The sequence below is a fragment of the Drosophila grimshawi genome, unplaced genomic scaffold (genome assembly GCF_018153295.1).
Source record: "Drosophila grimshawi isolate 15287-2541.00 unplaced genomic scaffold, ASM1815329v1 contig_1377, whole genome shotgun sequence".
Lineage (NCBI taxonomy): Eukaryota > Metazoa > Arthropoda > Insecta > Diptera > Drosophilidae > Drosophila > Drosophila grimshawi.
This window is the reverse complement of record NW_025062900.1, coordinates 6,967,062-6,985,188: the sequence shown is the minus strand read 5'-3', so window position 1 is coordinate 6,985,188 and position 18,127 is coordinate 6,967,062. Positions and strand designations below refer to the sequence as shown.

Sequence of the window (18,127 nt, the reverse complement as noted above, 5' to 3'; positions counted from 1 at the left end):
GAAGAGGGGAGCAAACAAAAGGACAGTGCAAGCGAAATCAAACTCCAGTTGGCATCTCCTTTCTTTTTTTTTGCAGCTGCGCAGCCTTAAAGACCAGCAAGGATATTGGTAGTGGCAGTGTCGGCGGCGACGATGGCGCTCAAATGAAATTAAAGGCGAGCAAACAAGTTACGGTCAGACAATCAGCAATGGGCCAAAAGGACACTGGATAAGGACAACGGACTGCGGACGGCGGACGGCGGATAGCAGACGATGAGAGAACAAGGGACAAGGGACACTGGGACACAAAGTGCGTTGTATGCTGCTTAAAGCAATTTCATTTGCTAACGCCCTTCCCCCCTTTCGCTACTCATCCCTTTTACAACTGCCTGTGGGAGCCTGGAGATTGATTTGTGCTGCCTGCTGGCTGCTGCCTCCGCTTCGGCTTCGGCTTCAGCTTCTGCGCCTTCTGATCCTGTCGCTGCTCGCTGGCCTGCTTGCCCTTTGATTAAATTAAATTTCATGGGACATATGTACACATTGAACCGAATTGGGTAGCTAACGGTTTTTTTTCGGGGGTCTTCCTATTTTTTTTGTTTGGTTTGTTTGTTGTTTGCCCGGATTTAAAAGAAAAGTGTTGAAAAATGGCGCGTAATTTGCTGCAAATCCTTCGTGTAATTTGTTTGTCAACAAATGAGTGTGTAAATGTTGCACATTTAACATTCTACTTCTACTTCTTATTTCTTTTTTTTTCTGACCCATCTTGGACACTGTGACATTGTCTAATGAGTTAATTAGGCTGGTTTATACGGGTAGCTGAGGAAGAATTAGGTTTTGGGCTCGCCAGCAAGCCAATTAAATTGATGGGTCAGTCTTTCAAATGATTGGGCTTTGTATAGAAACGTATAGAGATAAATAGTGGGTGTGTTGCCATTTAAATGATGGTTTCAATTAGCTATAGCCGATTTGCATAGCTTAATAGGGGGATAGCAAAGAATTGCATTAAAACTTTTGAGTAAAGCAGAGTTTAATGTGACTACTTAAAAAGAATCAAATGAATATATCTAAATAAATTACAGTTTTCATATTGTTATATAAAGCGAATCTGATTGTTCTGATAGACAGTATTGTTTGCTTCTGCAATAGTATAGTTTATATTAAGATTTATATACATGGCAGCCGATCTACCCATGCAAATAATATCAAAATAAAAGTAAATTTAAAGAAAAAGGTCAATAAAATAATAATATTTGACATGCCTTGTAAAGTTTTTACTGCCATTGCAAGTAAACTTTTGTTAAAGGCATTTCGCTGGTAAAAACTTTAACTATATAGTTTGTCCTATAACATTCCTTAAAGTATTTCAGCGCCCTTAAAACGTGCACAGTTCACATGTGCCCCAGTCAACTATAAAAAGTCACAATAGCGTAAATAATGTAAAAGAAAATATGAAATACATAAATACCAACAAAAAACGTTGGAAAAAGAAATGCATAAAATTCGCTCTTTTACATTCGTCGACGAGCGACAAAAAAAAAAGGAAATTCGGAAAAAAATAAAGAAAAACAATTGAGAGGGAAACAAAAACAAAGTTAAACCCAATACATTAATGGTATTTGCATTTGTACTGATTTTATTTGGTTTTTATTGAATTGATAAAATCACGAACGACAAACGGCAAGGACAAACGAGAGGGCTGCGGTCCTGCTTCGTCCTGTTTCGTCCTGCTGCCAATTTGATATTCCGATTGCAATTTATGTGCGCACACTGTAATATACATTACATATGTGTGCTGTGTGTGTGTGTGTGTGTGTGTGAATGTGTGTATGTGGGTGTGGGGGGCGTGTCAGGCAAGTCGATGTGATTCTTTCGAATCCCCCAATCACCTTCCCCCATCCTCGCCGGTTTTATGTTTAAACATCTGCAATATGCTGCGAGAGCAAAGCGCGAGGGTTGTGGCAAGTTCAGCAGTTTGGGCTTTCGGGTGGATCAATGCAGTCCGCTGTGGAGTGTTTGGGCTGTCTCCATGTGTACGTGTGTGTGTGTGTGTGTTTATTTGGCACCACAAATGCGTTTCCTCTGCGTGGCAGGTTGGTTCGTTTCGGTTGGAATTGGTGGCTTGCTGCCTGTGGTTGTCGTTTAATGGAATTCCGCTCTTGCATTAAATGTGACACACAGAAGCTGCCAATTGGAATGTACGCACACAGATACTCTCTCACACACACACACACACAAAAAGAGCCAGTTACATTTACAGTTGAATAGGACACTGTGGAGGCTGTTGTGTGGTTTAGCTTGTTTAAGTGTTAAATTAACGTTTTAACAGTTTCGATTATTCCGCCAGTTAATTTTTAATGTTCAATGGAATCCAAAAAAGAAACAAATACCAAAGGAACCAAAGTGATAGCTAGCACATTTCCGTATCCTTTTATTTTAATTTTTTTGTTGGTTGTTGGTTGCTGTACAATTTCATTAGTTTAATTAAAATTTTATATGCCTGCTTGTGTGTGAATGCTGCCTTTTCAAATTGAACCGCAAAAGTTTTCGGGTGGGTTGCGAAAGGATTATGTTATTGCTTTTGTCATTTATGTGGCCCATTGTTGCAGCTAAGTTATGTTGTTGCTATTGTTGTTATTGTCTTACTGTTTTCGTTGTTGAAAACTTTGCCGTTCATTTCAATTTACATGTCTTCTTTTGTTCCCTGTAATCCTAATAACACAAAAAAGACATCAGTTTCAGAGTCAGTATCCGAATAAATTAATAGATAAGTACATTAATCATGACAAACATGTCGGATAAAAATCACAAAAACTATTCAAACAAACTATTGTCAACCTAAATTTATATTTTGGTATTTTAATCAGTTTACTGGGTATGTGAAAGCTGAGTTTTACTGCTTGATCATTATTCTTGTGGTCATACAACTCAAAAGTTGGTTCTGCTGCCTTGTCCTTGCCATTGACAGACATTGTAACCACAGTTTTCTTCTCGTTTATGCCCAATACGTCTAGTTTTCTCTCTCAGTATTCATCCCAACTAGATTAAATGTTGGCCAGAACGAAAGCCACAAAAAATGATTGCGGTTGCTGACCAAATTTTCTGCCTGAAATGAGAAAACACATTAAAATTGAATGTGCGTTAAAAGCAATGAATGACTACAGATTAGAATAGATACGCATTAAATATTAGATTTATCGCATATGCGGTTAAGCTCCATTCATAGTTTTTAAAGCCGACTAAAAGCAGGGCACAAATCGATTAGGGTCTTCAGGGAATTTAATCTTTTTGTATGTGAGGAAAGTTTGATTACCATTGTAAGACATTTATATTTATTAAACGTAAAACTTGTATTCATTGTGTTAATGCAATTCGTTAATTCATCCACCTTAATTAACAATATTTGCTAGTCATTTATCAACTAGTTTGTGTGCACCTGCAGATTCTATCAACTATTTATAATCTGTTATCAGACCCATTTGCTGATCCTATTAAATAGCAATCTATGTGGCAGCTGATTCCAATTTATGAATTTCAGCAGATGTGCGCAATTCGTGTGTTTTTTTTTTTCTTTTCCGTAGGACTGCTAATGAACTCTTGGCGTGTAAAGGATATCTAAACAATAACCGTCAGGATTTTTGTGGATGGTGCTCACCTTTCAGCAGGACTGGCAGACGGGCACAAACACAATTCAATTATTATTTTATAATTAATATTTTGCACATTAGAAACGCATCAGCAGCAGCTGGAAACAAGGATACAGTCATGGGCTCAGCACACGCAATCAGCAGCCGAGGAAGAACCAGAAAGAAGAACACGAACAGGAGCAGAGGAGCAGCATCAGCAGCTGAAAAAAAAATCCAAAGCGTGTTGCGTGTGGCATCCAGGCATAGAAAAAGAAGAAAAATTAGGCAAAAGTTTCGCTGAAAGACGGAGTGGAACAGGCAAAGCAATTAATAAGAGCGCACCAGGGATATTAAGTGCGTGTGGCAAGGAAATCTCATTTTCAGCATGAAACGTGATACAATACACACTAAGAGATATATTCTCTAAATAATCTCAATTAATATTAGCTTCGATTTGAAAGCATATATTTCTCATAAAATCGTAAGTAAATATATATGTGTTTAACACGAGTTGCTCACTCTTCTTCTGGTACTAAATTGGTCACTTCTCTTTTTGATGTCTCGCTTGAAATCAAATTAAAATTCAATCTTGCATGTAATTATTACATTTAGCAGCAGCTTTCACCACCTGCATGATATATATATATATATATATACTGTATATTTTTCATACATGGGGTGTCACATGCATATTTAGTGAGCTGGCCGGGTCCAAGGATAACAGGAAAATGTATGCCTGCTGTCTGTCCGGTTTTATGCAAATTGTCAGTGGCATTATTTAAATCTCTATTAAAAGCAAAATATTTACTCGACAGCTGAAGATTAATAACTTTTTAAAGACTTGAATAATGTGCTGCAAAAATAGAGACTAAATGTTGAAATTGATTTAATGTAAAATACCCTGTGATTAAGTGCTAATTACTCTAGCTACTATTTAAGCTGTCATGTTATTGAGCTTGACTTGGCTTTGCTAAATATATGAATATATATATCAAAGTATGCTAATATCATTAAAGTACAATTGAATGCTTCTCCTTTTACACTTTTTCTGCGTACAGAGTATAGAGTCAAGGCTAAAGCTTGTTAAATGTGTAGGCGTGACTGGCCGAGTGGCAAGCTGGAACTGCTACAACGTGGCATACTTTGAGTGTTTCACAAAAGTGTTGCATGTCTCTTGTTGCTGCCGCGTACATGCGAGCATATATATTTATATATGTATATATATATATATATAATTATTCCTTGTCTGCCACTTTTCTTGCTACCAGCGGCAAGTCCCAGAAGTATACTTAATTATATTGTCGTAACTTTAAATGTCATTTTGCCATTGTGTGTCTGCCGCACATGAGAGATAGAAACGGAGTTGGAGTCGTAATTCAGAGTCGCCACTTGCGGAGACAAATCAGTCGACGTACGTGGTCACAGTGGCAGTCAGACGGAGTCTAAACAACAACATTGAGATTCATGAGGCAGAGTCGGGCCGGGTCAACGCGTGCCGTCTGACTGGCCTAATCCCGGGCTGCTCTTTCATCTTCCGCAAATAGAGAAACGGGGGCGACGGGTCAAGAAACTTAAAATCACAACTCTGGCATTCGTTTCATGATACACATTTACCAGCTGCCATTTCCGCTTGCCCCACTAACAAAGATGTGTGTGTGGCGTGTTCAGTCGTAAATATGTTGAGCATATAATTCATTTGACCAGATAATGCAGCCAAAGCTGCTAAATACAATTGTCTGACAGTTCTGAGTTCGTGTTGAGGCTTTCAAATCGCATTAATATTTCTATCATGCAATTTTATTCAGCGAATTTAACTATTAACAATTAAATGAGAAATATACTGTATGGAAAAACCCCAACTGACCAGTTTCTGGCAAGCTCCAATTGCAGTTGACGGACGCTTCATGGCGCACAGCTGATGTTTAAAACAATAAAATATTTAAGTGATTAGCATTTCACAAAGCACATTGAAACAACTGACTCGAAAGATGAGCTGAGAAAAGTGTCTGTTAGAACTTAATAATCGTAATTTATTTATAAAGCTAACAAGTTATATGATTGCTTCTGAATATATTGTGATGTATGTGTTAATTAATGCCAAGTATTTGCTAACAATGATACTTAATAAACTTGTCTAAGACTTCAATTTCAATACACATACTTAATAATAAACTTGCTTAAGTTTTCAATTCATTTTAATACTGCGGCTGAGTAATAAACAAACTAAAGTCTTATTTTCCATAAAATATGAGTTTTTAGTTGTTTTTGTAATATAAATTTGGGGGGCTTATTAGGCTTATTAAATGATTAAGTGATGATGAATTTTTGAAGTCATTGAACCAACTGAAGTAACCGGTCTTAGATTCAAAACATGATTAGTGCGAACGATCTGGCTAAAGGCCAAACACATATATATGTTTATATATTATATGTATTTTGTAAGTTAAATGATGTCAAATAAAAACCTTTTTATTTTATTATTTTCTATACTTGGTATTTATAATGAAATATTTGTATTTTCGATCAGGTAACTATTTATTTAAAAATTACTTTCTAGCTAGCTCTACTTAATTTTTGCGAATATTTTATAAAAAATTATTTAAGTAAGCAATATCACATTTAAAATTCGCTACCACACAATCCGCTTGTTATGTGATATGATTCTAGTTATGTGGAACATGACTAGATTGCTAAAGAAAACTCTCTGTTTAATGATTCAGCTAACAACAAATAAATGCATGCGTGAGTGTAAATATAGACCCAACCGGCTACTCGTTGATCGTGAGCAGCAAAAACAAACCAAATTGTATACTTTTATCAACACTCAATTGTAGTTGTTATTGTTTCTTTTTTAGCATTTTATCGACAAGCCGAGCACGTTGCCGGCCTCGGTAAGAGTCGCTTGGGACTTTGAGAGCTTTGACAACTGTAGCGTTTGCTCAGTTCCAAGTTGATAATTGAGTGAATTACAATGCGAGCTGTGGCGAGGCGAAACTTTTTGTTATTGTTGGGATTGCACTTGGCTGTTACAGCATTGACCTTGGAGCAGTCACAATCGGAGACGGAGCCGCATCGTCGTGTGAAACGCATTGTGGGTGGCAAGACGGCAAAGGCGCCGCCCGTTGATGATCCCGTTGTATTCGCACGAGTCTTTGACCGAGATGTGCGAGTGGAGGGTTTCCGGAACGCTCAAACTGGTGTCTATAGCTTCCTGGGCATGCACTATGCTGAGCCACCGGTGGGTCAATTACGTTACTCGCGGCCCGTCTATAAGCGCCTCGGTGGCGATGTGAATGCAACGCGTCACGGTGCACCTTGTATACAGCCGCATCCGCAGCAGCCGCATCGGATTATTGGCGATGAGAATTGCCTGCTGGTGAACGTTTATACGCCACAGATGCCGGACGAGACGACAGGATTGCCGGTTTTTGTATGGATACATCCGGGTGGCTTTCGTTACGGTTCCGCTGCACAATATGATGCCACGCCCATGGCACAGCAGGGCGCCATTGTCGTTGCTCCCCAATATCGTCTCGGCTCGCTGGGCATACTGGGCGATGGCACTAAGGAGTTCAACGGCAATCTGGCCATGTTCGATTTAGCAGCAGCACTTCGTTGGGTTACGGACTACATCTCACACTTCGGTGGCGATCCCAAGCGGGTGCAGGCAATTGGACACGGTTCAGGTGCAGCTAGTGCAATGTATTTGTCCATGTCTCGGACAGCGAGAAATGCGGGAGAGATGCATGGTGTGGTGGCCATGTCGGGTACGGCTTTATCCCAATATGCCATAGATAAGGAGCCGGTGCAGAGTGTCCAAGAGGTGGCTAAAATTAATGGTTGTCCCACCGGTAATGAGCTGGAAATTATCAACTGCATGCGAGAGGTGAGTAATCGAAGGCTAATTTACATTTTATTATGAATTTGTCTATTCACAAGTCATTGGAATCAATTTAAAAGAATTTTTGTTCAACCATCACCCATTCAAATCTTCTGCTCTAATCCATATATTTATTATCGCTCGCTTTAGAAATCGGCTATGGATATAATTAAGAATGACGACAAAGTGCAAACGGAACGTTTGGCAGGTCGAGCCTTAGTCAAGGGCCTCACTGGTAACGTTGGCTTCCAGCCACATCCTGAGGAGGCAGACGATAACCGTTCGTTGCCCAGTTTGATGATTGGTGAGCCGGAGCAGCAGCTGCGTAGTGGCAAATTCAAGGGCATTCCTCTGCTGACTGGCGTAACGAAACACGAGACAGCCAATTCGGTGACGGTGGATACTCTGAACAATGTCTTTGGCTCGGCCGAGAAGTTTTTGGGTTCGCTGCCGGATGCACTAAAGCAGTTGACCGGTTTTCTGCGCATTGATCAGCAGACGGGGAATATCGCCAAGGCTGCGCTGCCAGGACTGACGGGCGTTCTGACGCCTACGCTGCAGGATGTGTTGAAAGTGCCACAAGCGCTGAGTCTGGATCAAGTGCTGGAAAAAGTGGTGGAGTCCACCACAGATGTGCTGTTCAATCTGCCCGCCGTGCTCACCACACAGGTGTGGTCCAAATTGGCACCCGCTTTTGTGTACAGCTTCGAGTACAATGGCACCACGTCAAAGGGCATCAATTTTCTACGTGGTCTGCCCATTGTGGCCGAGTCCTCCAACGATAAGCCGGAGACAGTTGCTCACGGCGATGAGCTGGGCTATATGTTCGATGCCAATGATATATTTGGCAATCCGTTATTGGACACACGTTTGAGCAGTCCAGATGATTTGCAGGTGCGCAAAAATCTTATCGATATGCTGCTGCAGTTCGCCGGGAATCGGGATCAGGATAAGGGCAGTTCGGCAGCCTCCAAGCTGTTCCAAAGCGTGACCGGCGGCGGCACACCATTCATCAAGGTGAATACCAAACTGGAAGCAGCCAGCGATTTTCGCTTCTGTGAGCTTTCAGTGCTGGGCGCTTCGTTGTCTCCGCTTACCTCCACCAGCTGTGCAGCGCTGGGCAATGTGCTGGGACAGCTGGGCGGCGGAATCGGACAGACGGTGGGCAACGTGGGCAATGCACTGGGCCTGGGAGGCGTTGGACAAACGCTGGGACTCGGAGGCGGCAACAGGAATGCCAACAACAGGAATGCCAACAACAGGAATGACAACAACAGACGTGGAGGTGGTTTGGGATTGGGTTTGGGTTTTTAAACACTTTGCCTCTTTGTACTTTTTAATTTGCAAGTTTGTATTATATTAATATAGAGACCAAATCATGCTAAAAATGCATTGCTTTGGAAAATCAATTCAATTTTGGCTGTCTCCAATTGGTAATCCAATTCGAGTATCACTTTTCACATCAAGTTTATGTGAAAATCTTGTTTTTAAACTTTAATATGATATCTACTTGTCGTTCACACCTCTCTCGAGAGCTTTTACTTCGATTCTAGTGGGGAGTTTTGGTGGATGCTGAATAAAAAGTGTTTGCTATTGATATAAGCTGCTGGTTGCCATGACCCGTCGCTCAATTAGCACAGCTCACACAGTTCACAGAGCTCGTTGCCGACTTCTCTGTCTGACGTTAATCTCTCTATTGACTTTGGGCTGGCCGCAGAAGCGTCGCGGCGCAGCATTCATCGCAGCAGTCACTGAAATGTGCCGATAAGCAAATTTCCGGCCACCCTCGCACAAAATTTAAACAAAAGCAAAGTTTTAAAACTTGCGGGGAAGTCCAGAGCCCGCATCCGGCGGGGGTCGGGAAGTGGGCGACTGATTCGTTGGCAGTGGCAACACAGTGCAAACAATGAATATAAGCTTCAAGTGAAAGTTGTGAGCTGAAGCTGGAGGAAAGTGGCTGGCATCTATCTGCTGTGTTGCCTTGGCATCTTTTGTGCAAATTCCTTGCAGGCGCTGAACTTCTATGGCCAAAAAGCTAAGCGTAAAGCCGGCTTACCTACAGCTAGACCCATTGTAACTGCTCTTTCATGTAATGGCATTAATATTATTAAAACTAATTTCATAAATTGAAACTGCTCGACATGCCAGCCCATTCCACAATATGGCATTGAGATCTGGCAGTTGGAGTTAATTCCTAGGCTCCGACATTGATGCCACTCTGGCTGATGAGCCTAATCTCTATTCAGTTGGCAATCACAGCTCCAGCATACAGAAGACTACATTGAATTGCTATTATGATTGAAGATTATGCTATAATGGAAGTACACAAATATATATATATATATATAAATGTCGTCACGCAAATATAGTCAAAGCGAAACTAAGATTGAGTTGCTATTCGAGCATGGCTTTGGATCAGATCAGATGAAAACTTGTATTCCAAACTTGTTGTTGAAATTACTAATGCATTCAACAGTTAATTAATTGTTCCTAACACAGAAAACTTATTATATTTATTATTATTGCCATTTTGAGATATAATATAATTCTTTTTCCGACATTTACTTTTTTTCAGAACTGATTGATATTGAGATATTTAAAAGTATGATCTCAAATGTGAGATATATTTAAAGTATATTCAAATATAATATATAAGTAGTTCGTACTTAAAAAGGCATTCAGAAATTCCACAACACATTAAAATCTTTATCATAAAATTGCAATTCGCGGAAATCTTTTAACATTCTTTGCGAGGCATTTCAATTAGAAAACTTTGATGTATTAATCATTGGTAAATTTGAGTTTGCTAGCTGCGACATCTGTGACAATATTAATGGGCCGTTACGGGTGGGCTTACAAACACAAACTTTACAATTAATTAGAGTCCGAGACGGGCAGCCGGATGACAAATGATAATTATAATTCTAAGTAAGTAGTTGGCCAGGCAGGCTGCTCATAAATACTTAAACGAGCTGAAGAAGAAGATGTCGCCATAACTGGTTGAACACTTTTAATGATGGTCATAAAAATTCACGAATGCGAAACGTAAATTCGCAAAAGGCATAGAACAACTTTAAGAATGGGGAGGCAAAATAAATGATCAGAGACAATGATGGTGTGTAATCAGAGCAAGCTGTTAGCTAACCCTCCCATTCAGTCGTACCTATAAAACCTATAAAACTACTGTGGATAATCAGCATGCTGCCCCAACCCCCAAACGACTCATTCAGTTCATTATGGAGCTGTTTACCTGGGCGTACCTCAATTGAGCATAAATCACGAGTCCGTTTTATGGCTAAAGTGTCGCCCAATTTCCAATGCAATTTGCCGGGCCAAAAGTTTTTGGTTAGTTTTTGCCCGAGAAGGCATTTGCAAAGGGGATTCTTGGGCTGCATTCCCCTCATCGTCCGCATCGTACGCAATTTTTCTTCATTAATGTGTAGTTACGCAATTTCCGCAAAAACTTTTCTAACGTTGCGTTAATTTTGGCCAATTCAGTAGCCGGTAATACGTTCATTCCATGCTTACCAGCAACTGTATTTGCCAGCTTTCTGTTCCCCTCTTCCTCTCAGGGTGCTCATCAACCCTCAGCTGGAGTCAGGGCGTCTGCTGCTTTCGTCTCTCATCCTCAGCATTATTCGCATTGTTGTTATGTCGTTTTGCGGTTCGAGCCCGGCCTGTTTCGAGTCTTTTGCCAAATTAGTTCCGCCCCTCGATTTATATTGTCATTTCGTGCGTTTCGATTGTGTAAAGCAATTTCATAGGCACAATTCTGGCCATAGTCAGTTTTTGCCTATTTGATTCTACAAGCTCTCATTTCCCCCTCCCCAACTATGTCCCACTTCTTCGTTTTTGCTGTCATTTCATCAATTCTGGAGCGGAAGTTACGGCATTGCGGCGTGTTTAGTCTGTGAATAGAATGTGGTTACCCATATGGAATACGACTACAAGTACGAGTAATCGAACTCACACTCACATTTTCTATGAATGTATGTGTATTTGTGTGTGTATATGTGTGTGTGTGTGTGTGTGTGTGTGTGTATTTTGCTCTGCAGACAGGCGCATAAATTAGGCTAGTCATTTGCTGTTAATAGTTGCAGCAGCTGCTTCTGGTCCTGTTCTAGTCATGTTGTTGATTTTACATGTACTTCTTGTGTACCTTACGAAATTACTTTGCTCGAAGCCAAAAATTTTGTAGCTAACAGCTTAATGTAAATTGGAAACTGTATGAAGTTGTATTAGCCATATTGGGGTACCAATTACCTAAATGTGTTTGTGAAATCAAAAAGTAAGTTTTCGTTATTTTTCTTTTGTTAAAATTAATATTAATAACACTCGTACAGAATTTGTAATTTTAACTATCATATTTGTACCTCTTTAAAATGGATGAAGAGAAATTAACAAGTGTATATTATGTGTTGTAATTCAAATTCTCTTACAACTTCTCTTTTGCCGTTTTGAAGTTTGTATTGCATTAAGTTGATTAGTATTATATAGAAAATTGAATTTAAAACCCTTTCAGACTAAATTTCAATCAAATATCTAAATACAATCTAAAACGTAATTAACTCTATTCCAATTTCGATTATTTTCAATTTTCGGATCAGCATGAGCTTTTTGCACGAAATTGACAAGCACATTTATGGTATTTATTATGGACAAATTTTGAATGAAAGAAATAATCTGCTCAGCGTGATGCAGGTGGGCAGGCAGCACCAGCAACAATAAAGCCCCGGCAACAATTGGTCTAATCCAAATAATGGAATTTGGATGTGCTATATGCCCGAGCCTGTCTATCAGGCTTGCATATTGCAAGGGATAGGCCAGTTGACACCAGTGGAGAGGCAAAGGGAACACGGTGGATGAGTGCCGTCATGCCGCTGTCAGGCTCAATTTTGGGTAAAGCCACTTGGCCATTGTTTGAGTTTTGATATAAGCAAAAATCTGCTTTGTATGGCCTCAATCTAAAGGCTCTCTCTGCGTATTTGTGTGTGTGTATTGATGTATGCGTGTGTGTGTGCGTGTGGGTGTACGTGGGTGTGTATGGGACAGGTCTCTTTGCTAATGTGAAGTCGGTTCTGTTTGGAATTATGATGTCTTTGTTGTTGGACTGCACTTGGCCCACGCTTTGACAATGTCAACTGCAGCCCCGCAATTCAGAGACCCTCATGAATTGAATGGACGTGGGTCGAACTGGGTGGGTGCCCAGAAACTGTTTCTGGACTGAGCATGAAGCTATCAGGCTCTAATTAAAATTGATTACTATAATTAGTATTGATTGGAGTGTGGCACGCACACAGGCAGCACGCAGCACAGAACAGAATAGTGTCCCAATCATAATTTTGCCAGTTTTCTTTGGGCAGCTCAAATGTTAACAGTTTTGACCCCCAACTTAATAAATCGTTAATGTTTTATTTGTGAGCAACACCTTTTGAGCCAATTGTCACAGACACTAATTAACTGCACGCAATTGGCCTGCAGGGCAAGTTTATTGATTGCCCAGTTCGATTGGGCCAGTGCCTCGACGCCATCAAGTATGCAATGACTTATTAATGCCGTTGATTGTGCTTGACATCTGCTGAAACTGACACATTTCGCAAAAACAACAAAACAGCAAAAACAGAACGAAAAACATTTTCCTCCCATCAATTGCACTCAATTCTTGTTATTAGTCCTTATTTTTTTTACTGAGTAGCACTTACCCGAGTTCTAGAATTTTTAAATGATTTGTTTGCGTTTTTATCGATAGGTAAAAGCCGAGAAATATTCATTTAACTGAACTAAATGCATCCAATGTGCACTTACTGCCTATGAAGTTAAATTATAGTGAATACTATTTTACAGAAACCCTAATAAGATACACAGTCCATGAAGTTTACAATACTACGGTTTCAGTTTTTACAAAGTTATATAAAAACTTTGAAACACCAAGTCGAAAGTTTGTTTGTGATTCTTGGATTACAATGTGTTCTAAATAAGTGTAATGAAATTATGTAATCAGTCTATAAACTGGCATTCGAAGTGCTTTCTAGTCAAAGTCAAACAATGGATTTCTAGCACCGTTTATATCTATATTGCAAACGGAAGTACTAAATCTGCCATAAAATCAACTTTAAAAAGCGCTTGAGTTGTTGCATTACATGCTGCCAAAAATCATCCCGTTATATGCGATTTTTACAAGCGCAGCGGGAGCAGTAAGTATGAACTCCAGCTACCCCCATTTCTCACGCCTTTGACCAAAAGTTTATGTCGAGTACTGTTTATATGGCTGCTGTGCTCTTACAGGACTCTCTAATGGTTAGGACCAGGATGGTGGGTGGCGTATGAAGTGCATTGGAATGTGTGGCAGCTGCAATTGTGCGGCAATAAATTATTGTGCAACACGCAGACGGCGGTCTCACTGACTACGAGTCTGAATGTGCGACTGGCGACTGCGACTGTGACTGCGACTGTGAATCCGAGTGAGTGGCAGTCACAGCTCGACTGTTGGAGGTTGCAATTGGGCAGTTGGGGATCTGCAGTCTGGTGCCAGGAGGTGGTGTCTGGAGGAGCTGGGCGGCGTGGTAATGAATGCTATGAAAATTTTTTAACAATTTTTTAACTTAAAAATTACGACAGCGCTGACAATTTGCCATGTGACAAAAAGAAAAAGAAGAGCGAGTGGATGACGCGTTTGCCCAATGCTGACTTTGCTCATTCGCAGGCAGACTCTGAAAATGCTGTTTGGCTGATGTGAAGCGAGGGGTGTCCGGGGAGTTCTGACTGCTGACTGCCGACTGCCGACTGCTGACTGTTGGCTTTTGCTTTTGCTTTTGTTACACCCATTTGATGTACCTTCAATTTGCATGCCTGTATGTGTTTGTGCGTCTCTGCTGGCAGTGCAATATTTTACTTTGCCAAATGTATGTGTAACATGTGAGGGGTGTTCGAGAGAGTTGGGGATGCTCATTTGTCAAATGTCACGACTTGATGATGCAATTGTTGTTTGTGCCGCTTACTGCTGCACTTTCGTCATTTAGTTGCGCATGCAAATTTATGGCCTCGTTGCAACTGTTATTTATACGCATTTATACGCTCTTCCCATTTATGGCTTATTTACGCATTCTTAAAACAAAAACTCTGTCAACTGTCTGTCACAAAAACAAAAAAAAAGAACAACAAATCGAGACTGACAGCAGACGCTCGTCTCTCTCGCTGCCTGAACGCAACTTGGGTAAACATATCGTATTGCTAACAAGGGTTAGTTCCCAAAGAATAACACTTAAAGATGTGCACACCCACGCCACCATCACCATCACCATCATCCCCTACCCGACACCGAAACAAGCTGTCAGGGGGTGTTGGGCCACGGCAAACATCAAACAACCCCATCTGCACTGTCAACCTGTGCACGCGTTTGGGTATGGGAAGTGGTAGGGGTTAAGGAGCGGTTGGGGTGAGCGGTGCAAAGGCCTCCCTCACTGCCAATACAATTTATGCGTTTTTAAAGACTTCTGGTTCAAGTCACAGCACTGTTTATGTTTTTCTACTTCTATGTGGATTTATCTATGCCCTAACCGAAGGTATTTTAATTATGTCACGAAGCAGAATAAGAACGAAAGTTTTATTTTATGCTGCGATTGTTGGCTTTTAAGTTGATCATGAATGTATTGGCTAAGAAATATTTTTGTTACCATCTATGATAATAATTCTATTCCTCCAATAAATTCTATATAAACTTTATTTCCAGTTTAATTTAGTATTATTTTGATTTTTTATTTATCTCTTTTGGTATGTTTTTCTTTATCTTTAAGCTCTAATTTCCATCAAATCTTTAGCTCATTGTTTGAAATGTACATGAGTCATCTTTATTTACCGCTTTCCATATCTATCTCTGTTTCTATCATGATCTTTGGCTGGCTCTCTCTCTTGTTGTATTTATCTTTTATCTCAACTGAAAACTTACTATATATTTTTTTGAATTTTCAAATCAATGTCTGTAGCTGCAAGGGCATTGAAACTTCACGAATCCCTCAGGTAACTTTCTTGTTTTTCGCTTTTTGTTATGCAATTTTTGATTTAACGCTCGTCTGCATCTCGGCTGTGTGCCTGAGAAAATATTATTCTTTAATTTCTGCGCAACTGCATTTCGTTGCCATTCAGTTGGCCCTTTCTGTTATTTGTCAGGTTTAATTTTTCTTTTTTTTTTTGCTGTAACTGTTGGCAGCCAAAAGGCATAAATATACAATGCAGTTTTTTGTGTGTGTTGGCTGTTGCTACCTATGAGTTAGCGTTAGTTTAGCCTTTAGCTCAGCAACTGCTTTCCAAACTTTCGATTGCTTCTTTTATGCGTTTTGCAAAAAGAATATCAAAAATGAAAACAAATCTGTTGCATAAGTTTGGGCGCCATTGCCATAACTTTACAATTGGCGCGGAAAGTTTTGCTTTACTATCATGTAAGAATCGTTTTTCTTTCTTTGCAATTTTTTTTGTCTGCCTTCTCAAGCTGCTTAATTGTCAGGCAAATTTCTTGGTTCATTGAATTTCACTTCTGGTTGAGAAAACTTTGTGGCAGTTTGAAATACAATGCTACCTCTTGCAAGTAAATTTCGCCATAAATCTACAAAATATATAATGAAAAATTGTGCAGAAAGCGCTTCGAAATAATTTGCAGCAATTGTCATAATTTAAAAGTTATTTTTTCTAATTTATCGTTAGCTTAAAGATGTGAGCTTGCGTGTGTGTGTGTGAAAGCTGGTTAAAAGTGAGTTGTGGAATGCGTTCAGAAATGCCTTTTGCAATTGCTGGCTAAGCACATAAAGTCAGTGAAAAGAATCCTTGTAGTCGTTACGTGTAAATATTTTGCCAGTCTGCCGAGCATTAATCATATTAAGCGCGTGTTTTTTTTTTATGCCGTCACACCGTGCGTATGATTATTACCACTATTATTAATATTATCATGTGCTCGACTGCCAACGCCCGCGGCTTGTTGTTGCCGTATCGTGGCTCGTTGCCATCGTCATTGCAATTATTTAGAAAATCAAAGCACGTGCGCGCTGTGCTTTTATGCGCTTACGTGTGTGTGTGTGTGTGTGTGTGTGTGTGTGTCTTAATATGTGTGTGTGTGTGTGTGTGTGCACACTAAAATGCTTTGAGCTGCCTCGCTTATTACGCCACATATACACGAAGAATGGAATGAATGGAAAGACACAGGCTCAAAGGACACAAACAATGCGCAGTTGTTGACAGCCTCAAATTGTGAACTTTCCTTTTGTAAAGTCGTAAAGTCACATACATACATATATACACACATTGGGCTGGACTTTGGAGGGGGCGGGTGTTTCCTTTGTAGATTGCAGCATAAGAATATAGTTGTATTAGGCTTTGAGGTAAGCATTTTATGAGCAAAATGTAGGGTGTTAAATGTAAGTAAACTAGAATAGCTTATTTCGCGGCGTTGTTTACTTAATTTAAAATAAAAGTCACTTTTATCGTAAATTACTTTCATTAGGAGCTGGAAATAAAGTATGTCTGGGAAATTTGATTTAGCTTATGAAAGCCAACGATTTTTTTATTATTTTGTTCATTTGAAAGTTTAATAATGTTTTAATTTATAGAATGCTCACTTCACTTAAGGTTTAGCTGCTTAATATCCCATTAATCCTTTTCAAAACTTTTGGCAGTTAACTGTCCCAAAATAACTCTGATTAACCCTTCCACTTAACGATTGCCTTGTTAATTTTTTGTTGTTGTCAATTTTACATTTAGAGCCCTCTATAAGTCTTATGCATTTTTCACAGCTCTTGAGCATCCGTACTTAAAAGTCACTTGTTATTTAACGACTAGACATTAGAAATTTTAAGCCAACAATTTTTAATTTCCCAATGCGCTCATCCCGAGAGCCCATGGAACCCTCCATTAGCATATGAACTGCAAAATGCAGACATAAACAAAAGTTTTTGGTTGTTAATCCACACGTTCGCTAATGAAATATCCATTTGCCCCACGCCATTGACAGCATCTTGCTGAGTAGCTGTCAGTCGGTTCATATGCTTGTAGCTTGTGTATTGGGGAGTAGAGAGGAGCTTATGTCTTGTTGGGATGTGGCAATGACTGTGTGCAACTTTTGCGGCAGCGCTTTTAATTTAAATTGACAACATCAAGCAGTTAAGTACTTGCAGCGACATTTTAATAGCTTGTAAGCCCCGAGAGTACCAACAACTCACACAAAAAATAAATAAATAAAAAAATAAAAAGAAGACTATGCGGAATGGGGAGGGGGGGTCGAAAAAAGACGCAATGGCACAAGCTAAAGGAAATAAATACAACGGACTCTTATTTACATATTCCCAAACGTAAATACGCGCCATTTTTATTTGCCCGACTGCTTTTTTATATTTGGGCACTCAACGAATTCAGCGAATCCTGTGTAGCCTGTCTCCACTTTTTTTTTTTTTTTGCTGTTAGCCCCTTGCTTTTCATTTTATTTTAAAGAAAATTTGCATAAAGTGAAAACAAGCATTTTAATTTCACTCGACGCAGTCAAAAAATGAAATGTACGATTGCATATACGAGTAGGTAGTAAACGTTAGCATTTACTGGCTCTCCCCATCCCGTCCCATCCCTTCGTACCTCTTCTCTTGATACCGGTGTGACCGGCAACTCC

At 39.8% G+C, this 18,127-nt stretch overlaps 1 protein-coding gene across 1 annotated transcript; it reads left to right on the top strand.

The window, feature by feature from the left end:
* Positions 1 to 6,548: 6,548 nt before the first annotated feature.
* LOC6562807 (carboxylesterase 1F) lies at positions 6,549 to 9,002 on the top strand. The gene is made up of 2 exons (XM_001988847.2): positions 6,549 to 7,488; positions 7,633 to 9,002. Exons 1-2 carry the CDS (start codon positions 6,574 to 6,576, stop codon positions 8,794 to 8,796), a joined length of 2,079 nt encoding a protein of 692 aa, XP_001988883.1. The 5' UTR covers positions 6,549 to 6,573; the 3' UTR covers positions 8,797 to 9,002.
* Positions 9,003 to 18,127: the final 9,125 nt, after the last annotated feature.

Excerpts from the sequence above, each read along its gene's own strand:
- LOC6562807 (XM_001988847.2), top strand. The coding sequence starts at position 6,574 with ATGCGAGCTGTGGCGAGGCGAAACTTTTTGTTATTGTTGGGATTGCAC. Across the intron at positions 7,489-7,632 it reads TTATCAACTGCATGCGAGAG|AAATCGGCTATGGATATAAT; the intron begins GTGAGTAATCGA and ends CGCTCGCTTTAG.